The 21,289-nt window shown below is 46.7% G+C and overlaps 1 protein-coding gene across 3 annotated transcripts in view; it reads left to right on the forward strand.

Moving 5' to 3' along the window:
- Nucleotides 1-21,289, forward strand: part of LOC146812352 (embryonic polyadenylate-binding protein-like) — an 818,377-nt gene that overhangs the window by 637,879 nt on the left and 159,209 nt on the right. For all 3 annotated transcript variants that reach the window (XM_085619346.1, XM_085619345.1, XM_085619347.1), the window contains one exon: nucleotides 12,905-13,171. In XM_085619346.1, the coding sequence (XP_085475472.1) occupies nucleotides 12,905-13,171 (267 nt within the window). The remainder of the gene's footprint in view (nucleotides 1-12,904; nucleotides 13,172-21,289) is intronic.

Consider the following 21,289-nt stretch of genomic DNA (forward strand, 5'->3'; position numbering starts at 1 on the left):
TTAAAAGAGGCTCACTATAAAGTCTTTTATGAATGGTACTTGCACCCTAGAAATTGAGCAAAATATTACCTAACACCACCGATCGCTGATGCAGGGGTTGCGTTCATTTGGGGGATTTCAAGCATATCTGGTGGGATTGTCCCTCAATACAACGATTGTAGGCTACCCAATTCCAGATACAATGGAGCACACTCTCTTGGGGATCCGTGACCCTAGCTTGAAACGCCAAACCCAAGGGGACCGCTCTGTGATGTGGTTGTGCTTAGGAGCCGCCAGAATGGCGATGCAGCGTGGAAGAAGGTAGAGGCCCCCTCCCTTAAAAAATGGCATGCCAGGCTATGGCGAGCACTGGCAATGGAAAGATTGACGTACTTTGTAGAAAATTCAAGAACAGGGTTCGACTACACCTGGGCCCCCTTGGTTGAATTTTTGTCAGAAGGTTTGCCCCTATTCACATGTGGGCCCAGGTTGAGGGCTCTCCATCTTTCCATATCTAATTATCTGTCTGACTGTGACTCTTGAGCTGGGAGGCTTGTGGGATTCGGTTTGGGTCCTACCTGCGTTGGCCTGACCTCGCCCATGACCATCCGTGACTATATGCTGCTGTGATACTATTGATTGTATTGTTTTGTTTTTAAGTTCTGTGGGAAAAAGCGGTAATTGGTGGTAATCGCTTGTGTCCAAAACAAAAAGGGAAAACAACAAGACTCACTCTGAGAGCAAAATATGATGCTTTATTTGTCAACGACAGCTGCATTCAGTTAAGATATATAAAAATGGTTGTCGTCACAGATCGAGTCCTAGTACACAAGATGAAAATGTAATTTGTGCTTCCTGTATATCTTGAACTGTAAGTCAAGCTGTGGCCTCCCACCGTTGTTGGTTTTTGTATGTGTCTTTTTTTTCTCAGACTAAAACCAATAAAAACATTTTGAAATAAATATCCAACTCTGAACTTTGTGGCTCGTTCATTTCTTGTGTACATTACTTTTTTCAATAATGATTCAATGTAAACTCTCACTAGTTTGGTCATCTTGTGGCTTGTCTTGTGTATGTTAGCAAATATGCTATATTGTTGTAAAAAAAAAAAAAAAAGTTGGAAGTCTCCCTTACTTTTCAGTGGTCTCCAAACCCAGATCAAGTTTTTGTGTGCAGACACTGTAAAATCCCACACAAGAACTTTCCCACTATTCTGGGTAGACTCCTCCGAGTTTGGTAATGCCTTCATTGATTTTCTGTGTTCTAGTATTGACTTTTAAGTCTTTAATTCTTCTGCCCCTCTTGAACGCAAACAGCTTGTCGCAAATTTAATTTTCCGATTCAGTTCACCTGTATTTTTTGCTTTTGACTACCTGGTTTTTGAACTTTTACTGTGAGCGAGTCTCACCTTCCGAGTATTATTCAGTTAATTCATGCTAATTGGACTGAGAGTGCTAACCACTCGTGTCTGCTTTTTAAGATAAGGCTGCAGCTGCGCAGCTAGGGTAAGAGGCACAGTGTGTGGGCTACACATGAAACCCACCCATACTCGTGAGCATGCTGCGCATGAGACTACTGTCTTGCACATGCCTTTTATCTGCACACAGGTAGCCTGTAGCAGATGGGTGCCTTCAGGGATTGGTTCTGACTCTGAGTAGGCCTCCTAATGTTAGTAGCTCTTCATAGTGGAGGTCATTAGTGCTTGCTGAAAGTTTGTGGTGCTTAAACTGTATTACACGATGTAAGCAAAGTCTGCAATCCAGTATAGGTTTGCCCTACTTAGGCTTACAGGCTCCAGCGAGGTATCAATATAGGGGTAAACATGCATCAGTGTAGATGTACAGTTCCTTTTTTATCTACACCTGTTATGACACTGAGATTTTCATATTTCCCAGGCTCATCTCATAATTCATTTAATTTCCTTTGTCCCCATACTAGGCAAGGTTGTTTACTGTGGCAGTTAGCAAGAGGATCGAAGGCAGCCCCACACAATAGAGCCATTAACTGTGCTTGAGTCACAGGTGGGAAGAAATCTGCATTGGTTACCTTGTCCCAACGCACCTGGGCTTGAGACAGCCCAGGTCCCCAGAAATAAAGGAGGAGACCTATACCTCTGAAGCCGATCACCAGAGATGCTCACCTTTTGAAGGTTTGGTGGAAAAGGGGTGAGATGGCTGTGTGAACTAGGGCGGAGCTGGAGTTCTCCGCTTGCTGGCTGTGAAGGGACTGTGCAAGACACCTTCACAGACAAGAGAAGATCAGGAGCCAGGCAGAGGGACGAGACTGCAGCAGGGAGCCAAAAAAACACAACTCCTTACAAAAAGCACCCTTTAACCCCTTCGCTGCGGCGCAAATTCCGCCGCAGCGCTGGGGGGGTTGAGGGGTGAGCGCGGCGCCGCCATGCTCATGACGGAACCACGCCGTCATGAGTCACGGGCGAGCTGTGCTCATGATGGCGTGGTTCCGTCACGACTCCGCCCACTGTCTATTTCGCCCGCACAGGCGGGGAATTAGTGCCGCGTGGGAGGAGCGGCCGCCAACGGCCGCAGCATGACGGAACCACGCCGTCATGAGCACACGCCGCTCGTGGCTCATGACGGCGTGGTTCCGTCATGAGCGCACAAGGGGTTAAAGACCAGAAAGTCTAATACCCCCGTCCTACAGCTCTCAGGGGGCACCAGTAAAGGGCCAAAGGGGGCAGGGCGCTACCTTTCCCAAATATGGCAGAGTGCCCTCACCCACTCCTGGTACCAATGTCTGAGGAAAGCGGGGTGCACCCAGCTCCTCAAGTACCCAGCCCTTGCTCAAGCTAGCGAGGAAATGCAGAAGCAGACTCCCACGCCAGCCCTTATCTATATCAGCTAAGCGAGTATCAGCATGGCCCCTCAGGAGTAGGCTTCCTGTGCAGCTCAAGGGCCTCACAGCACCATGGTACTCAGAGGAGCTGGGGCACTTGAGTCCCCTTTAAAAAAAAAAAAAGTGCATAATACATAGGCCAAATAAAGTTAGGTCCATCCATAAAAGGAGCTTTAGTGAAAGGTGGAGTTTTGATTGCCTCAAGTATTTCATCTGCATATATTGGTTGGTTTAGACTGTTAACTTTTATTTTCACTATTTTTAGAGTTGTATACCTTGTCTAGAAATTACTGTAGTAAATTCTGCAAGGACTCCGTGGCCTAGAGGAACACTGGGCAAAATTGGTCATGGGGATTATAACCGGGGTAACTGGCAAAGTTCTACTATGTGCGAAAGGCATTTCTTGGTGCTCCCTCTCCTTCGCATGGTCTACCACTGGTTTAACTGGGAAATATAGCAAATTCTGGTGGTGATCCCGCATGAAGCCAGTAGCGGAGTGGAAACTATGGTGTCCCCTACAATTCCCAGAGTGAGCAACAGTTAAGGTCTGTAATAGTCTGGGAATAGAAATGAACTAGGCTTGGCTGAAAAGGTTGAATGAGGGACATATAGTTTTGAAGTGGAAAAATACAATTTGGAGTGGCGGGAGAGAAGATGGGTATGATATGGGGGCTACCGTACTATGTCCTCGCAATACTTTAAATGCTAGAGAACTTCACATTGAAAGCCAGACAGTGAGTGTTAGATTAAGTGGAGCAGTGGGGCTATCTAGAAGCTCTGAAGGGCTTTTATGGCCAGGCATGGCTACATCCTATTGTAACCTGGGAAGCAATTCTAGTATGAGTTTGTGTTCCCTGTAAACCATTCTTAAGGGTCTGACGGAGGAAGCCTAGCAAAATACCCCTTCGGTTGCATTGGCCATGGGTTGGACACAAGACCTTTGAGTCCTGCTCGAATTCCAGTTTCAAGCCACAGAGGCACCTCTGGCATGGGCGGAGAAGTGGCCTCAAAATGCACTTAATGTGAAATCATGTGTTAAATCCTCAGGGAACTTTTGACAGGCACCAATAAACATGATCAAAGGATTCCCCAGGCAAAACTCCGGCTGGGTCCCACGGGTCTACTTGATCCAAATGACATATTATAAGAGCCTGCAGCTTATTGGAAACTGAGCAGTAATAGTCCCCTCAGAATATATCTTAAAATATTTGTTTGAAAGACTGTATGGCCCTCAGAACCTTTCTTAGGTTACAGGCCCTTCTTACAAGGTCCCCAAGTGGTTAAATCTCTTTAAAACGCACCTGACATAAGGAATAAAACAATGAAGAAATATGCCATGGATTTTTAATACCGGAAGTCCGGGTAAAACAATGTAAAACAGAAAGAGGGTACAGAAGTTCATGTGAATGTTAGTTGAGCTGAGAAATTAAAAGTCAACTGGGCCTAGAATTGTTCGGTGTGGGCTCCTGATCGCAGCACAATTTTCTGTCCTCAAGTGCATTTCTAGGAGAGCCTGGGGTACCCAGGCACTGGAATTGAAGTGGGAGGTAAACGTGCCTCAGATATAGTGACCCGAGCAGGGGCGACAGTGATAACTGGAAAGATGAGTCCTCTCTTTTTTCTGTACTAGCTGTGTGTAGTGGTGTACATTGGCACTACTTTGTAATGAGCTTGAATGCTGGTGTGGCTGCGGCCGCCTGGTTGGGTGAGACCTTGGGCAGCTTATAGTGAGCGGCCTGCTGTGTGGTCAGCTCAGAGTAATTGAAGAGGCCGAAGTACCTGAGTGCTGTGGATTGAATGGATCTGCGGCATGTTTTTAAAGATGATGCCTAATGGGAGCAAGGGGCCCGGTCATTTTACTGGAAGAGTGCAAGACTTGACCACTGGTGGCTTATACCACTGGCCACAACATAAGGGGGATATAGTATGCATGCTTAGGGCACCACAGTGTGAGAAGGTCTACAGAGTTGTTGATGGGAGCTGTTGCTGCCATGGCTCAATGGTGATGGAAGAAGAAAGATTTCTTTCTCCATTATGGTGAATTGCAAACTAGGAGAATGGACACTTTTCCACTTCATTAAGGCTCTGCATTTGTAAAGGCAGTAAGATGAAGTGTTATATAGTGAGCAGAGAGCTTCTCTGATGGTGTTGGAAGACAAAATGTGAAAACATGAGAGGCTGAAGTCCCAGAGGAAGGTATTTAGTATAATAAAACTGCAGAACCTGAGGAACATATTCAATGAGTTGATCAAAACTGTGAAAAACAGTCTTTCAGGTCTAATGTCAGAGAGAGCATCACATTGTTTGACTCAATGATTGATTGCCCAGACAGTTAGTGCAGTGAGCCTCTGATGTATATTTTCTCGTTACCTGTGCAAATTCTGCCTTGATCCTTCAAGACCAAATTGTGCACAGCGATGGGGGAGCTGATGGACTTCGATGTAGAGACGATATGTCCAATAGTGAGGACCTCTCACGCGGCCTCAAATCTTGGAGCAGCCATGTTGATATAGGAAGTATAGTGCTGATTGCCCTTCTGAGTTTTGACTGGAGAAATATTTCGAGTATTGGAATATGAGGTTAGAGTAGGAGATAGGCACTATCTAGGAAATGTGCTGTAATGGATTGCAGGAAAAGGTTTACAGTAAAGCGCATTATAGTTTCACTGTACTTCCCAGTGAGACAGAGACATGCCATTGATGGAATGAAATGTGTTTATACACGGGTGGAATAATCCAAGCAGTGTCTGGGTGACCTACCTTCAGATGGCTCTGACACTGAAATGGTTTTATCATGTGGTATTTTGCTGTGATGGATGTGATGCTGTGTACATTTGGGTCTGAGTTCCTCCTTAGGAAGGGGTATGACGGGTAGGGTAGAATTTTTGATTTTGAACTGGTTTGTGTTGCTTGTTTCCTTTCTCTTTTCTCCATTTCCCCCTTTTTGCTCTGACGTACATGCTTTTCGGAGTGCTTGGCGGTCGTCAGACTGCCTTTTGAATATTATATCTGAAAGAGACAATTTGTTATGGATTCCTCACCTTAGAATTACCCCCAGGCGTCAGACTGGATCGGGAGAATTTTCTTCAGCAGTACCCCTGTATGTCGGTAGGTTGCGTTGGTCGACTCCGCGTTGGTCGTTGGCATCATGGTAGCCGGAATGACGCGGTATCTACTTAGACGCCGCCCTTGCATGCTGACGCCAGTTCTTTTCTTTTTCTGTGCCAGCCAGCGCAGATCCGGAGAAAGCGGTACCTCAAGTCACTTTTTGACTCTCTTTTTGCGACTTTTTGTCAACATCTTTTCAAGTCGTTCGACTCCTGGTGCACGTAGGGATGTCCCGTCCTCGAACCGGCTTCAAGACTTGAGACTCCAGCTGCAAATTGATGCCGGTTATGGACCCACACCTCGTGTGCCTTTGGTGTTTGGAGCGCGACCACGACCCGAAGTCTTGCTCCAACTGCCGTGCCATGAACCCGAAGTCTTTGCGGGAGTGGTCCCGAAAGCTTCTCGAGGCCCAGCAGTCCGCTATGCGCCGTTCAAGGTCCCGGTCGAGAGGGAGTTCACGGAGCCATTACCACCACTCCTCATCGAAGACTTCAGGTAAGTCGAAGCACAAGAAGAAGGCGAAGACGCTCCGTCGCTCTTCGCGTTCTCCTTGTCCGTCGGCCGACACGGGAAGCGGAAGGTAGTCGTCCGGCTCCGCCCGCGGAGCCTGGTGGGTCGACTTCCCGGGAGCCAGAACAACCCCTGCCCAACTTCATAGCTTTTACGAGGCCCACTATTCCATCTTTGGGCAACCCGACTTCCCCCGGTGGGCCTTCGGTCCCTGCAACTTGGCTGGAGGCTCTAGGCCTTTGATGCTAGTGGCTTCGACTCTGGCGCCGCAGGGATCCAGGCCTGGATCTGGATCGGCTCCGGTCGATCTCGAGACACCTCCTCTGGCACCAAATCCAGTGGCAACACCTCCTTCCCCTCAGTGCCGGTTGTGTCCCCAACCGACGTCGACCCCTGCCTCCCCCTCGATGTGGACACACAGCCGGACTTAAGTCGACTGATATCGGGACCGGAGCCAACCGGTACTTTTGTACCACTGTTCTACCCTGGTGTTCCCTATCGTCCTACATGGCTACCAGAGGAGGACTAGAAAGGGTTTGTGGACCCTTGGGCAGACCAGTTAGAGGAACCGGACTGGAGAGAGGATTTTGGTGAGGCCAGTGGTCTGGACACCTCTGCAGACCTTGGGATGCTATCTCCCCCTACCGTGGCTACGGTGGAGGGTGCAGTGGTGTTGCGTAGGGCGGCTGAGGCCTTAAACCTTGAGCTTCCTACGGTGGCGGTCAGGACTAACCTCCTGACCGAGGTGTTTCAGCTGGCAACGGCCTCCTCGGAGCCCCTGCTGCTGTACAGACATCCTTTTGGGCACTGGTCTAAGCCCAACACAGGGGCTCCTGTGGACAGGATGATTGGTCGACACGACCACCCGGTCCGGGCGACCCCATTTTCCTCTCCCAACACCCCACCCCTGAGAGCTTGGTGGTCCAAGCCTCGTCTTCCAAAGGCACATTCCCTAACGCACTACCTGATAGGGAATCCAAGAAGCTGGACCATCTTGGGAAGAAAATGTTTTCGTCCTCCAGCTTAGGACTGCGGTCGGTGAACACCGCATATCTCTTGGGCTACTACTCCCACTCTGTGTGGGACACTGTTGCTCAGGTGCTGCCGCAGTTGCCGTAGGAGGCCCAGGCTGTGCTCTCCCGTGCACTGGTCGAAGGGAGAGACTCAGCAAAGTTCAGCATCCGATGTGGACTGGACACCGCAGACTCGCTAGTCAGGACGATTTCAACGTCCGTAGCCCTTAGACGCTATGCCTGGCCGAGGTCCACTGGCTTTTCGGGTGATGTCAAAGCTACACTTTTGGACATGACCTTTGATGGCCGTCTCCTATTCGGCGACAATGCAGACAACGCACTTGAGCGCTTTAAGGACTCCAGGGCTACGGCAAGATCCTTGGGCCTCGCTTTCACCTCTCGCCCTGCGCAGTCTGCTTTTCGCCCCTTTCATGGCTACGGAAGGCGTACCCCGCCACGTTCCTCCCAGAGCCACAGGCATGCGCAAGCTGTCCAGCCTCTGTGCGGCAGGGGACGTGGGGACCCACTGTCGTAGGTCGGGGGCCAGCGGGTGGGCCAGTCCACCAGCGCCCCCTCTGCAGCAGCCTCCAAGCCCTCCTAGTCTAACCTTTCAGGGCCACCAATCGCCAATGGGCGGCAGGATTCGCCATCACCTCCCTCACTGGCTCAACATAATGTCGGACATGTGGGTTTTGCAAATAGTCCTAAGGGGCTACTCCCTCCCCTTCGAGACTACCCCTCCATCCATGCCACCTCAAAGTCATCGTATGTCGGAGGATCATCTGGCCCTTCTCCAACAGGAAGTTACGGCTCTCTTGGCCAAGGCAGAGTTCCTGCCCCAGAAGAAGTAGTGGTTTTTATTTCCACTACTTTCTGGTGCCCAAGAAGGACAATGACCTGCGTCCTATCTTGGATCTCAGGAACGTCAACCGCTTCCTCCGGAAGGAGAAGTTCAAAATGTTGACACTGGCTCAGGTCCTGTCTGCCCTCGACCCTGGAGACTGGATGGTAGCGTTGAACTCCCCGTCCTGCCGGTCCATCGGTATTACCTACGGTTCAGGGTAGGCCACGAACACTTTCAGTTTACCATGCTCCCCTTTGGCCTTACCAGCACCCCTCAGGTGTTCACGAAGGTGATGGCGGTGGTCACAGCTCATCTACGCACATCAGGGCTTCCAGTCTTCCCCTATCTCGACGACTGGTTGTTGACGGCAGGCTCGCCCCAGGCTGTCATCTCCCACCTCCGGACTACGGCCGACCTCCTGCATTCGATGGGGTTCACCATCAACGTGCCAAAGTCACATCTGATTCCCTCTCAGAAGCTCCTTTTCATCAGAGCGGTTCTGGAAACAGCGCAGCTTCTGGCTTATCCTCCTAAGCAGCGAGTCTTGGATATTCGGGCTATGATTCAGTTCTTTCAGCCTCTATCCTGGGTTTCGGTCAGATTGACCCTGAGGCTACTTGGGCTCATGGCCTCCTGCATCCTGCTGGTGGGCTATGCCAGGTGGCATATGTGGGCTCTGCAGTGGGACCTGCAGTTCCAGTGGGCACAGCATCAGGGAAATCTTTCCAATTGCGTCCAGATCTCGGAGGGCACTGCACATCAATTTCAGTGGTAGCTAACAAACCAGGATTGGGTCAATGGCAGGTCCCTCTCCCTTCCCCAGCAAGAGTTCACAGTGGTGACAGATGCATCACTTCTGGGGTGGGGTGGCCACATGGGGGAGGCGGAGATCAGAAGCCTCTGGTCTCCGGCAGAGTCTGGGCTCTACATCAAACTGCTGGAGCTTCGGGCGATCTGTCTTGCACTGAACGCATTCCTTTCTTCTGTCAAAGGGAGAGTAGTGCAGGTGTTCATGGACAACACCACCGCCATTTGGTACTGCAACCAACAGGGCGGGGGGGGTTGTGGACCCTCTGTCAGGTGGCACTTCGTCTCTGGAAGTGGCTGGAACATCAGAGCATGTCCATGGTGGTTCAACACCTGGCAGGTTCTCTGAACGCCAGGGCGGACTAACTCGCCTGCCGGTGCATGATGGATCACGAATGGCGTCTATACTCAGAGGTGGTGCAAGGTCTCTTTGAGCGGTGGGGAGAGTCTTGGTAAAATCTACTCGCCACCGAAGAGTCAGCAGTTCTGCGCGTTGGAATTTCCAAGGCAGCACTCGCTTGTCTACGCTTTTCGTCGCGAGTGGAGTTGCGGTCTGCTATATGCCTATACCACTTCTACCTACAGTGCTGAAAGAGATACGCGCAACTGGGCCCAAGTCATTCTTGTGGCCCCGGACTGGGCTCGAAGAGTATGGTATCTCAAGCTCTTACACATGAACATGAATCCGCCGATCACACTGCCCCTTCGGAAGGATCTTCTGTCGCAGCAGCAGGGGACAGTCTCCACCCGAACCTGTCCAGCCTCCACCTCCTTGCGTGGAGACTGAACTGCAACAGTTGACATCTTTCGACCTTCCACCCGAAGTCTGTAACGTTATCTTGGCAGCGAGGCATCCCTCCACCAAAATGGTATACGCCTGTAAATGGAGCAAATTTGTGGCATGGTGCACAGCAAAGGCTGGGAATCCCCTTTCTTCACCCCTTTCAGAGGTTCTCCTCTTCATTCTTTCTTTGGCCCAGCAGGGCTCTGCTGTGGGCACTTTAAAAGGCTAGCTTTCTGCTATTTCGGCCTTTCTTTGGCTTCCTGATCAGCCTTCTCTTTTCAAGTCCCCTATTGTAAATCGCTTCCTTAAGGGCATTACTCACTTGTTTCCTCCAATTCCTTTTGTAATGCCCCAGGGGGACTTGAACCTGCTCGCAAGCTGAGTGAGCTTCAGGCTCTTTCTTCCAAACCTCCTTTCCTGGCTGTTCATCCGGACAAAGTTGTCCTTCACACTAGGCCTTCTTTCCTTCCCAAAGTGGTTACCTCTTTCCATATAGGACAGACCCTCACTTTTCCCACCTTCCTCCTTCCTTTGCACCCTTCTAAAGAGGATCCAAAACATGTGCTTTCATTCTATCAGGATTGCACAAAACTATTCCGGGTGGATGACCAGCTCTTTGTTGGCTATGTGGGTGCCAAGAAAGGTCGGGCTGTGCAAAAACGAACCATCTCTTGATGGGTCGTTCTTTGCATCAAATCTGCTATTCCTTAAGGAAAAAGGAACCTCCAGTGGGGTTGTTTGCCAATTTCAGCAGGGCGACTGCAACTACTACTGCTACTGCTTTAAGGAAAAAGGAACCTCCAGTGGGGTTGTTTGCCAATTCCACCAGGGCGACTGCAACTACTACTGCTTTGGGGCGTGAAGTCCCCCTTCATGACATCTGCCAGGCAGCTATGTGAGCTTCATTGCACACGTTTAGCAAACACTACTGCTTGGACAGCCAAGTCCGGAGAGACATCTTCTTTGGCCGTTGAGTTCTCCAGGACTTTCTGGGGTAAACTTGGTTTGCAGACCCACCTCTGGGGTTGGTATTGCTGGGGTATCGGGTGAGGAATCCATAGCTAATTGTCTCTTTCGGATGGACAAGTTACTTACCTTCGGTAACGATATATCTGTAAGAGACATAGATTAGTTATTGATTCCTCACAGCCCCACCCATCCTTTCCGTTCTGCGAACTGACCTCTAGGGTAAGGGACTTACCTTCGGGGCCCTAATTTTGTGCACCAGTGGTGAGTGTCGTGCATGGCTCTGCACTTCTGGCGTGGAATGTCGTGTAAAGAAGTGACGTCAGCGCACAGGGGCGGCGTCTTAAGTAGATACCGCAACGTCATTCCGGCGACCACGATGCTAACGACGAACGTGGAGTTGACCATCGCCACCTACCAAAGCGCGGGGGTACAGCTGAAGAAAAATTCTCCGGATCCAGTCTGACGCTTGGGGGTAATTCTAAGGTGAGTAATCCATAATTAATCTGTCTCTTGCATATATATCGTTACCAAAGGTAAGTTACTTGCCCTTTACTTGGTTGTCTTTTCGTTCATGGGCGTGCAGGAAATCAGTTCCGCTTTCATTTTTGTTGTATTATCATGACTTTGAGTACTGCCCTGCTTGATTTTGTGCAGACTTGATGAAAAGAAATTGAACCGAGAAGCCAGCAAGTACAGTGGTGACAACGCAAAGTGACTAGAACTTAAGGCTGGACTCCGAAGTTGGTCTTCATGTGTATTTCATATGTCTTTAATGGACTTTTCTTCTTGGGGAGAACCTTCCCAATGGCCATATGTTTTGCGTGAGGCTTACAGGGTGTCATCTGTTAACTAAATAAGCATGTTGTGGTCCACAGGTTTTGAGTAAAGGCCCATAATTAAATTACATAAGAATAAGATAAAGATGTTATTTAATTGGGTACGCTGCTACATTATAGCTGCTTAGTGCGAAGGACATGGAATACCACCACAGTGCAGGAAGAAAGATAACACCATACAAAGAAAAACGACTGTAGAACTAAACATGAAAAGCAAAAAAAAATGTGGGTGGCTATTACACTGGGAACCTTTTCAGATGCGCTATCAGAAGGGGGCGGGGGAGGTTTGAGGACTCTTTGTTCCCCTTGCTCCGTGATTTGTCAGGGTACTGCACTTATTCTTCTAAATTTAGCTATATATTTTGAAGCACTCATGCCCTGTTTATTCTTAGCAGATATTTCTACTCAAAACACTCATTGGAGCCTAATACTAGAACTGATGTGTCCTCTTTCCCTGAGGACATTGTGTTGAAATTGGAAACAGATGCTTGCCACATGTAGGGGCAGACCATATCGATCTATCTATCTATGTATCTCTCTCTCTATCCCTTTATCCCTCTCTATCCTCTCTATCTATATCTATCTATATGTATCTATATCTATCTATATATATATCTATATATATATCTGTATATCCTGCAGTAACGTGACTTTTTTCATACATACATACGCATTACCGAAGATTGGTTTCAGTGTCCCTGTGGTTGCAAAAAGTAGTGATTAATTGTCTGGAAGCTTTATCACAGTTGCTCTGTCTCTTGTGGCTTAAGCACACTTAAAGTTAGGATACAGTTAGTCTAAAATCTACAGTGTATGTGCAGTGTATAATTAATGCTTGCCACTCATCTTAAATTTGTCTGATTTCTGAAGCTCAAACTCTCCTCTGTCTTGGCTCCACGACTCCTGAGCGGGCTTTTTTGTACTTAAAAAATAGGAATTTAAGTAACCAGGGTTGGCGGTTTTTTTCCACCTTCTAAATTGGCTTTCTGGTTCTGTGACAATAGTGTATGCTAACCTTAAATTGGATCTGGAAGCCCTCTATTTTACATATATCAAAATTGTTTAGGAACCTGCATATGGTACGTGCACATTTCTAGTGGCTACATATTTTGATATGAGTAGTGAAAAATACATGTTTGTCTTTATTGTCCATGTGGATATCTATTGGCTTAATTCTACCATATTTGTGATCTCTTTAGGTAATGACTGAGAGTGGACACAGCAAAGGGTTTGGGTTTGTGTGTTTTTCATCCCCTGAAGAAGCCACAAAAGCGGTCACTGAAATGAACGGTCGGATAGTGAGCACAAAACCTCTGTATGTTGCTCTTGCACAGCGGAAAGAAGAAAGGAAGGCGATTCTTACCAATCAGTACATGCAGAGACTGGCAACAATGAGAACGATGCCTGGTCCTCTCCTAGGAGCCTTCACACAGCCGTCTGCATATTTTCTGCCAGCTGTTCCTCAGGTAGAACGTATTCTGTTTTAATGTGTAAATCGTTTGCTCTGTTCCATTAGGTTTTCATACAACTTAATAGCACATTTAGTTTAAGGGCTTTGATTTGTTGAATGTTGAAGTCGTAGCTTAGTTTGAAATACTTTTAGAGAAATCTTCAGATTCTGGTGAGCCTGAATCCAGTCACTTATCTCCTTTTCAAAGAGACATTTCTGCTAGGCATACTTTCGAGAAACAATTCTAAATGTTGATAGGGAGAACTAGCAAAGTGTGAAGTTGACCCTGGATTTAATTTCAAGTGGAGTTTTGTACACAGCGGGTAATAGGAGTGATCGGGTGAAGCTGCTTACCATTATGCAAGGAGGGTACATGTCTGTATAGAGTGGGATGAAACAGGCCATGAGACAAAGGATAACAAAGCACTGAGCATAGATCTGACAATTACCATGAATAATAGAAGTGTGCTGTAATGGTCAAATGCTTCCTTAAAGACTATAGGAAGCGGCAGGCTTGGTTCAACAGACTACTGTTGGATCTTGCACCAGTCGATTAGGGAAAGGACCAGTTAGTGAACTGTTGTAAAACTCACTGTGCTTCCTAAAATTAGGAGATTGAGGAAGTATCTATTGGGTCTCGAGCAGATGAGATTGAGGAAGGATCTACTGATGTCAGGGAGAGCAGATGGGAGCAAGACCTGATATGAGCTGAAGAGTCCAGGCTTTCCACAGTTGTTTAGAGGGACCTGAATTATGGCAAAGCATCAGTTCTTGTGTAAATCTGGCTTTAAGTGAACAGAAGCCTGAACTGCAATTCAAACTGCACAGAAATGCAGATAATATCATTAGCAAGGTTTTAAAAGAACGAGATGGGAACACGGGTACAGGAAAGGAACAAATCACATTCAGAAGGAGCTGCTAATTGTACTACATCTGGAAGGAAAAGACCAGCTACCGGTACTACTTCGCCCTTCTTTTGCTCCTTGCATCTTGGTTGTTGGAGGATCTTCTCTATTCCCATTACATTTAAGAAGGGACTTTAAAAAAAGTCCCAGAATCTGAGGTTGTGACAGTTTGAGGATTTTTTTTCCCCTTGTGAGGCTTTACATTTGCTGCATGTGTTTAAATTTAAAGAACCCTGCTTGCAGTTCTGCTCTACATTTGCTTAGACAGACTATGAGCATTAGGTAGAACCAGTTCCACCTGTGCCAGAGAAATGTGTAGTGTAGTGTAGCCTCAGCGATTCCCTAGGCCTAGTCCTATTCTATTTCCGTGACAGTAGTCCTTATACCACTTCTTTAGTATATGGTTTGCGTGGCCCCTAGGGCCTAACTGTATTACTTACCTGTGTGACTTAATGTATGCTTGAATAAGACTGTGTTGTACTTACCTCGAATCTCATAAAGAGTGCTGAGGGTTTGACTAGAATAAATACACTTTATTTTATATATATATATCTGTTGTGGTGTCCTTTCATTTGGTATTCAAGGGATTATATATGGTATCACAGCTGGCTTCACATGCCATTCAGAGTTTAGCCTAAGACTGCTCTTGTCCATGCTACCACTAGGATAGCTGGTCTATAAGGTTGACTTTACAACCAATCACCATAAGGGTTGTTTGGACTGATATAAGGTGTACACTAGAACTAGTGACATCAGGCAGCAGGCCAACTTCTCACATTGGTGAGCAGCGGTTGGGATCTGAGCTTGCTATTGTAATACCATTGTAATCTTGAGATACTAAATTGAAAGATCACACAGATATTGTTTAGGTACATATAACATAGATTATAATACTTAAGTCCTACTAGACTTAGTGGTTGTAGGTTGAAGGGAGTAACACACCCTGACTACAACTACCAGAGAGGTTTAGTAGAAACAACTAGTGTAGGTAGGTGCGCACACCACACCCTCACTAGATCATGTCTCTGGGAGGAGGTCAAGTAGATGCTCTCTCAGGAGGGGCAGGTCTGAAGAAGACACCCTCTAGATATGATACCCTAACTTTTCAGGAGATGAGACAATTGTGTACGTCCAGAAAGTTAAAACAGGGTGCAAACCATACCCTCCTTCAGCTAATACAACTCCTAGAGGAGTATGATACTTTTAGGGCCTCACAGGCCAGTACCCTAGGTACAAAGGAGGGTCTACCCACCACAGATGAGTCAGAAGGGACTTCAGATGAAGAGGTAGACAGCCAGGGCCAAGTAGGAAGACTTAGCCAGGCTAACCTAAGCTTACATGGGAGTTTGCATGGGGTCCCCCCATACAGACCCCCAAGTGGGCTTAACCAGAGAAGCAGGAGAGAGAGGTCCCCTTCAAGGGAATCCATCCACTCCCATGTCTCTAGCATCTCTAATGCTTCTTCCCACAGGGGAATGACTTCCCCTGAGAGAAAGGAGCATGAAGCCAGAATGAGGGAAGCTAATCTGAGGATTCAGAGGGAAGAACTTGCCCTTGCCAAGGAGAAGCTTGCTCTGGCTAGAGAGCAAAAGTTAAGTGGGTCAGAACCCACTGGTGGCAGCAATATCCCTAAGGATAGAGACAGGCACTATGATAATAGAAACCTGAGCAAGATTGTCCCTCCCTACAAGTGTGGGGATGACATCCACAAATGGATAACTGCTTTGGAGAGAGCTTGCAAAGTACAGCAGGTACCCCAAAGTCAGTGGGCAGCTATCTTGTGGCTCTCCTTCTCTGAGAAAGGTAGAGACAAGCTCCTCACAGTTAGTGATGAGGATGCAGACAATTACACTGTCCTGAAGAGTGCTCTACATTGCTAACAGCCTACCTGGTGGAAGGACGCTCCGCTGCGCACTCTGCATGCCCGGGGGCCGGAGGACGCTGAGACCGCGCTGGACGCCGTGAAGGGGACTACAGCCCCCAGAGTCCCTAGCGGTATTTCCCGCTTCCGCTTCCCTGCGCGCCCTGAGGCGCTTATTACTGTGAGGCTCCCTCGGTGGAGCGGGGGACATTGCTAACAGCCTACCTGGTGGAAGGACGCTCCGCTGCGCACTCTGCATCGCCCGGGGGCCGGAGGACGCTGAGACCGCGCTGAGACCGCGCTGGACGCCGTGAAGGGGACTACAGCCCCCAGAGTCCCTAGCGGTATTTCCCGCTTCCGCTTCCCTGCGCGCCCTGAGGCGCTTATTACTGTGAGGCTCCCTCGGTGGAGCGGGGGACATTGCTAACAGCCTACCTGGTGGAAGGACGCTCCGCTGCGCACTCTGCATCGCCCGGGGGCCGGAGGACGCTGAGACCGCGCTGGACGCCGTGAAGGGGACTACAGCCCCCAGAGTCCCTAGCGGTATCTTCCGCTTCCCTGCGCGCCCTGAGGCGCTTATTACTGTGAGGCTCCCTCCGCGTCGCGGGACGCGCGCGGGCTAAGCCCGGGCAAAGGGCGGGCCCTCTGTGGCCCTCAGAGGCCTGAGGAGACTGGACTGGGCCAGAGACGCTGGTCCTGTATATAAGAGTTTCAAGAAGCAGCGGGGGTGATATTGAGTTATTTGCTATTAATAGTTTGTGATTTAAAATTTGCTACTTATGTGATTATTAACGGACATAACGTTATATCAATTCAGCAGGCTTTTGACGAGGGTGTGACGACTTACAATATGTCTAGATCTAAACCCTCTTCGGGGCCACGTACAATGGATAACTACTTGGTTCAGAAGGTTAGCAAGATAAATTCTGAAAGACGACAGTCGCTGGGGAAAAATAGTACTCCGCATCTAGAGAGCCCTGCAGGAGGTTTATCAACCTCTGGCATGGAGGATGCAAACAATCACTCTGATACTATTACCCCGGAGGTGGTAGAGCTAACTGAGTTGGGACACTTTGAGCCCGCACAAACTATCCCCAATGAGTTCATAATAGATGACTGCCCTGACACGGTGGAACAATGTCTACCTTCCCCAAAAATACGAGCAGTCAGAACATGTAGGAAATTCCCGACTAAAAAGGGGACACTGTGTAACGGGAAGAAATCAGCAGTCTCACCAGACAAAGACATGGGGAATAATGCTTTGAGTAAAATTAATAAGGTGGGAGCTGAGGATAATATTGTTAGTAACATTGAGGAGATTATTAGTACCAAGATTAAGGACATTATAGATCCACTGGTTTTAAAAATAGAAGAGTTAACGAAAGAAGTTGTCAGACTGGGTTGTTTGCTAAATAAGGCCTTAGGCAAATTAGGAGAAGTGTCTGCTGCTACTTCTGTTACAACTGTAGTAACTGACACTACTAACACCCAAAATAAGATTCAAGTACAGGGAGACCCTGCTAAGAAAGCCACTGGGAATAAAGGGAACGATAGTGCTACCCTGGCAATACCTCAAATGAGCACCCATACACCAGGCATTAATTTGCCTGCTATAGATAACGCAAACAGATGGGAGGGAAATAACATAAAGGGCGCTGTTAATCTCCCACCTGAGTGTGCTCCTTATGTGGTGGTACTTACAAATGTGCCACCGCTAGATAATAAGGGTCCTCAAGAAACTCATGATTCCCTAAAAAACAAATGCTTGTCGTGGCTAAATAGACAATTTGGTTTCCCATTGAATTTTTCTGATAACATTTTGACAACCAGGAGAGCCAACTGGATTGGGAGTGACAGGAAAAGACTAAAGGGGGACTGTGTAATTATTAACTTTAAATACCCACAGCATGTTACTACCGTCCTCTTAAGAGCGGCATCTCTCCCAATCTTAGATGGCAATGTATGTGCCCGAGCACTAGGATACTTTTATAATCACCATCAGAGCAGGTATATGTTCCAGGTTGGTGTGCTGGAACGTAGCTGGTCTGAAATCTAAAAGCAGGGACCCGGGTTGGAATTCCTTTATTAATAGGTATGATATCCTATGTTTTCAAGAAACCTGGTGCAAAGATAATATTGATTATGAGGGGTTCGTTTCATATAACCTGCCAGCATATGGAGAGGGACCGGGAAGAGCTAAGGGGGGTTTACTCACCCTTGTATCGGTCCACCGCCAGATGACGGTGATAAAATATGTGCCGGTAGGTGACCTAATACAGATGATTTGGATCCGAGAAGGCAAAAGTCGTAACATCCTTCTGATCAATTACTATAACAACATTTTTGATAGTACCAGGGGCAGAATTGTAACCGAATTGGCCAATGCTATTGAGAACCTAAGCTTGAATTCTAATGAAGTATTTGATATTATCTGGTGTGGGGATTTTAATGTCTCATTATGTGAATTACTACCCACAAAAGCATGTGGGGTTACAAATAATGCTGGATGGGAGGCCACACATTTTGGGCATGATATGTATGGGGAAAAAGTGAATACATTAATGGGGTGCCTTGACCTGGAAATTTTGGACTGTTGCAGGGATAGTAATGGTTCACCTATCCCCACATTTAGGAATTGGCGGGCCAATTCGGTAATCGATCATGTGTTGGTATCCTCCAGTATTGCCGATTGTTTTGGCCCACTTGAAATTGAAATAATGGACACCAGTGACCACAATTTTATTATTGTGCCCATGACTTTGTGGGAAGAGAATGATAGAGAGATAGGGGCTACGGTTGAAAATATTGAAGCGCACCGGGTTAATGGGGCAAGGTTGAGGTGGATAGGTGCTAAAGCATCTGAATTAACCAAGTCTATTATCATGAAGAATCTAGCAGACATTGTCTTTATTTTAGAAAATAGATTAGATCATGAGCGGGTCTTATCTAGTTTTAAAGGTATCAACAATGCCATTAACGACAAGTTCACAAGCAGTAGTAGGGGCAGTAAAAAATCTGGCTTTGTTTGGTTTGATAAAATCTGTTCTGCTGCCCTGACCGATCTTAAGCAGGCCCTAGCAATAAGACCTAGGGATAAAAAACTAGTAACTACTCTGAGGCTAGAATACAAAAATGCTATTAAAGCAAGGAAGAAGGTTCTGCAGCTACAAGCGTGGGAATCTCTTAACCAGGCGGCAGAACTTTCGAATTCTGGATTATTTTGGGCAACAGTTAATTCCCCGTTCCTTAAGGAGACAAATATGCCGGAGTTGACAGCAAATGTCTCCTGTGAAGGATGGATTACCCATTTTTCAAGTATTTTTGACTCAGATAAAAATAGTAATGTCGGGTCAGATAGCTGGCCTATTATACCACTCGATATCACTGTGGAAGAAGTGGAAAGAGGGATAAGGGCAAGTAAGGGAGGAAAAGCCCAAGGCCCGGATGGGCTCCCAAGTGATGTATATAAGGATGCGCCAGAAGTATGGGGTCCGTTGTTGGCTGTTGTTTTTAATGCCGCGGTCTGTACAGACCCCCCGCTAACTTGGGAGGAGTCTATAATTGTACCTATATATAAGAAAGGATCTAGGTCCGATGCAAAAAATTACCGACCAGTTTCATTATTGGATGCTTCAGAAAAAAGTTCGAGTAGGATTATGTTGGTTAGACTGGAAGAATGGGTAGAACAGGACCATATTCTGACAGATAGCCAATATGGTTTTAGGCAAGGTAGGGGTACACTCGATCAATGCATTAATTTAGAATTATTGATCGGGAAATACAGTGAAGCCAAATCTGGCCATATTTACATGTGCTTTGCTGATTTAAGTAGCGCCTTCGACATGGTCGACCACTCTATTTTGTGGCTGACCCTGTTGGAAATAGGGGCGCCAAAGGGCATAATTTATTTTCTTGCCAGGATGTACGAGAGACTAAAAACATGTGTACGTTTTGGTAGGAAGGGCGAATGCACCAGGAACTTTAGCGTTAAACGTGGTATAAGGCAGGGTTGTGTTTTAGCTCCCCTTTTATTTATTTTATTTATAAATAATGTTGATGCAATTTTAAAAGAAGTACCCGCAGATGCTCCAATGATTAACGGTACCCCCGTTCCGGTGTTATTATACGCCGACGATGCTGTATTGTTGTCAAGAACACCGATAGGGTTACAACGATTAATGGATAGTTTTGCTTCCTTTATCAAAGTCAAAAAACTAGTCATCAATAAAAGCAAAACTTATACAATGATCTGTGGTCCAAAGAAATTTAAACATGCAGCGAAAGGGTTTTTTATAGATAAGTTAAAAGTACAGCAGGTGGACAAATTCTGTTATTTAGGTATAACCTTTGCTGAGGATAAAAAGTGGACACATGAATTTAATAATATACGCAATAAAATGGCTAGAAATGCACACGGAATTTTTAGATTTGCCCAGAAAATTGGGGATCGTAGGACCAGAGATATGATAAAAATTTATCAGGCTAGATGTGTTTCGATTGCATTATATGGGGCAGGAATTTGGGGTTACAGTGGCGTACATGAGTTGCAACTGGAACAGAATTCTTTCCTTAAAGTTTTGTGTTTACCCACTTCGGCCTCTAATGCATTATGTCACCAAGAATTAAATGTTAACTATCTATCCGATCTTTTGTCACTTAGACCTTTGATGTTGTGGAGATCAAATTGGCTGAATGAAGAAAAATCCTTCACTAGGTCTATTATCCAGGATTGTATGCGATTAGATAAAGCTATAGCAATACCCTGGATTAAATACATTATTATGTGTTTTTCGGATATTTTTAACCTGAATATTGTAACTGATCCAAACGCTGTTTTATTGATCCCCAAGATTGAGTTGAAAAGGGTCTTTCTGGCCTTTGCAGAGAGGAAAAGAACAGTAATTGCAGGTACCTTGTCCACTGTTATGTTCTACAACAGATATTTGTCCATGGATGGATTTCCCGTCTATTTAACTCTTGTCACCAGACCAACACATACATTTGTGCTGACCAGATTGAGATTTGGAACAGTGCATCATCTGGTGGCACATCCTGTAATGAGGAAATACCCAATAGGTCCTTGTAGATGTGACGGTTTTTCCAAGCAGAGCACAATGCACTTTATATTATTTTGCAAGCTGTACTCTAACTTTCGTATTATTCTGCTAAAGCCCATGTTTGTTAAATATGGTACACGCACGGTTGAGCAGGCTATGAAATTGATTTTTAATCTACAATCTGCTGATATTTGTTTTTACACTGCTACCTTTTTAAACAAATGCATCAACCTGAGGAAAAGTATGTATTTTTTAGATGTAGATATGTAATTTTAAGGTGTAATTAATGTTTTTTAACTATTCATATTGTT

Source organism: Triturus cristatus, chromosome 7 (assembly GCF_964204655.1).
Source record: "Triturus cristatus chromosome 7, aTriCri1.1, whole genome shotgun sequence".
NCBI lineage: Eukaryota > Metazoa > Chordata > Amphibia > Caudata > Salamandridae > Triturus > Triturus cristatus.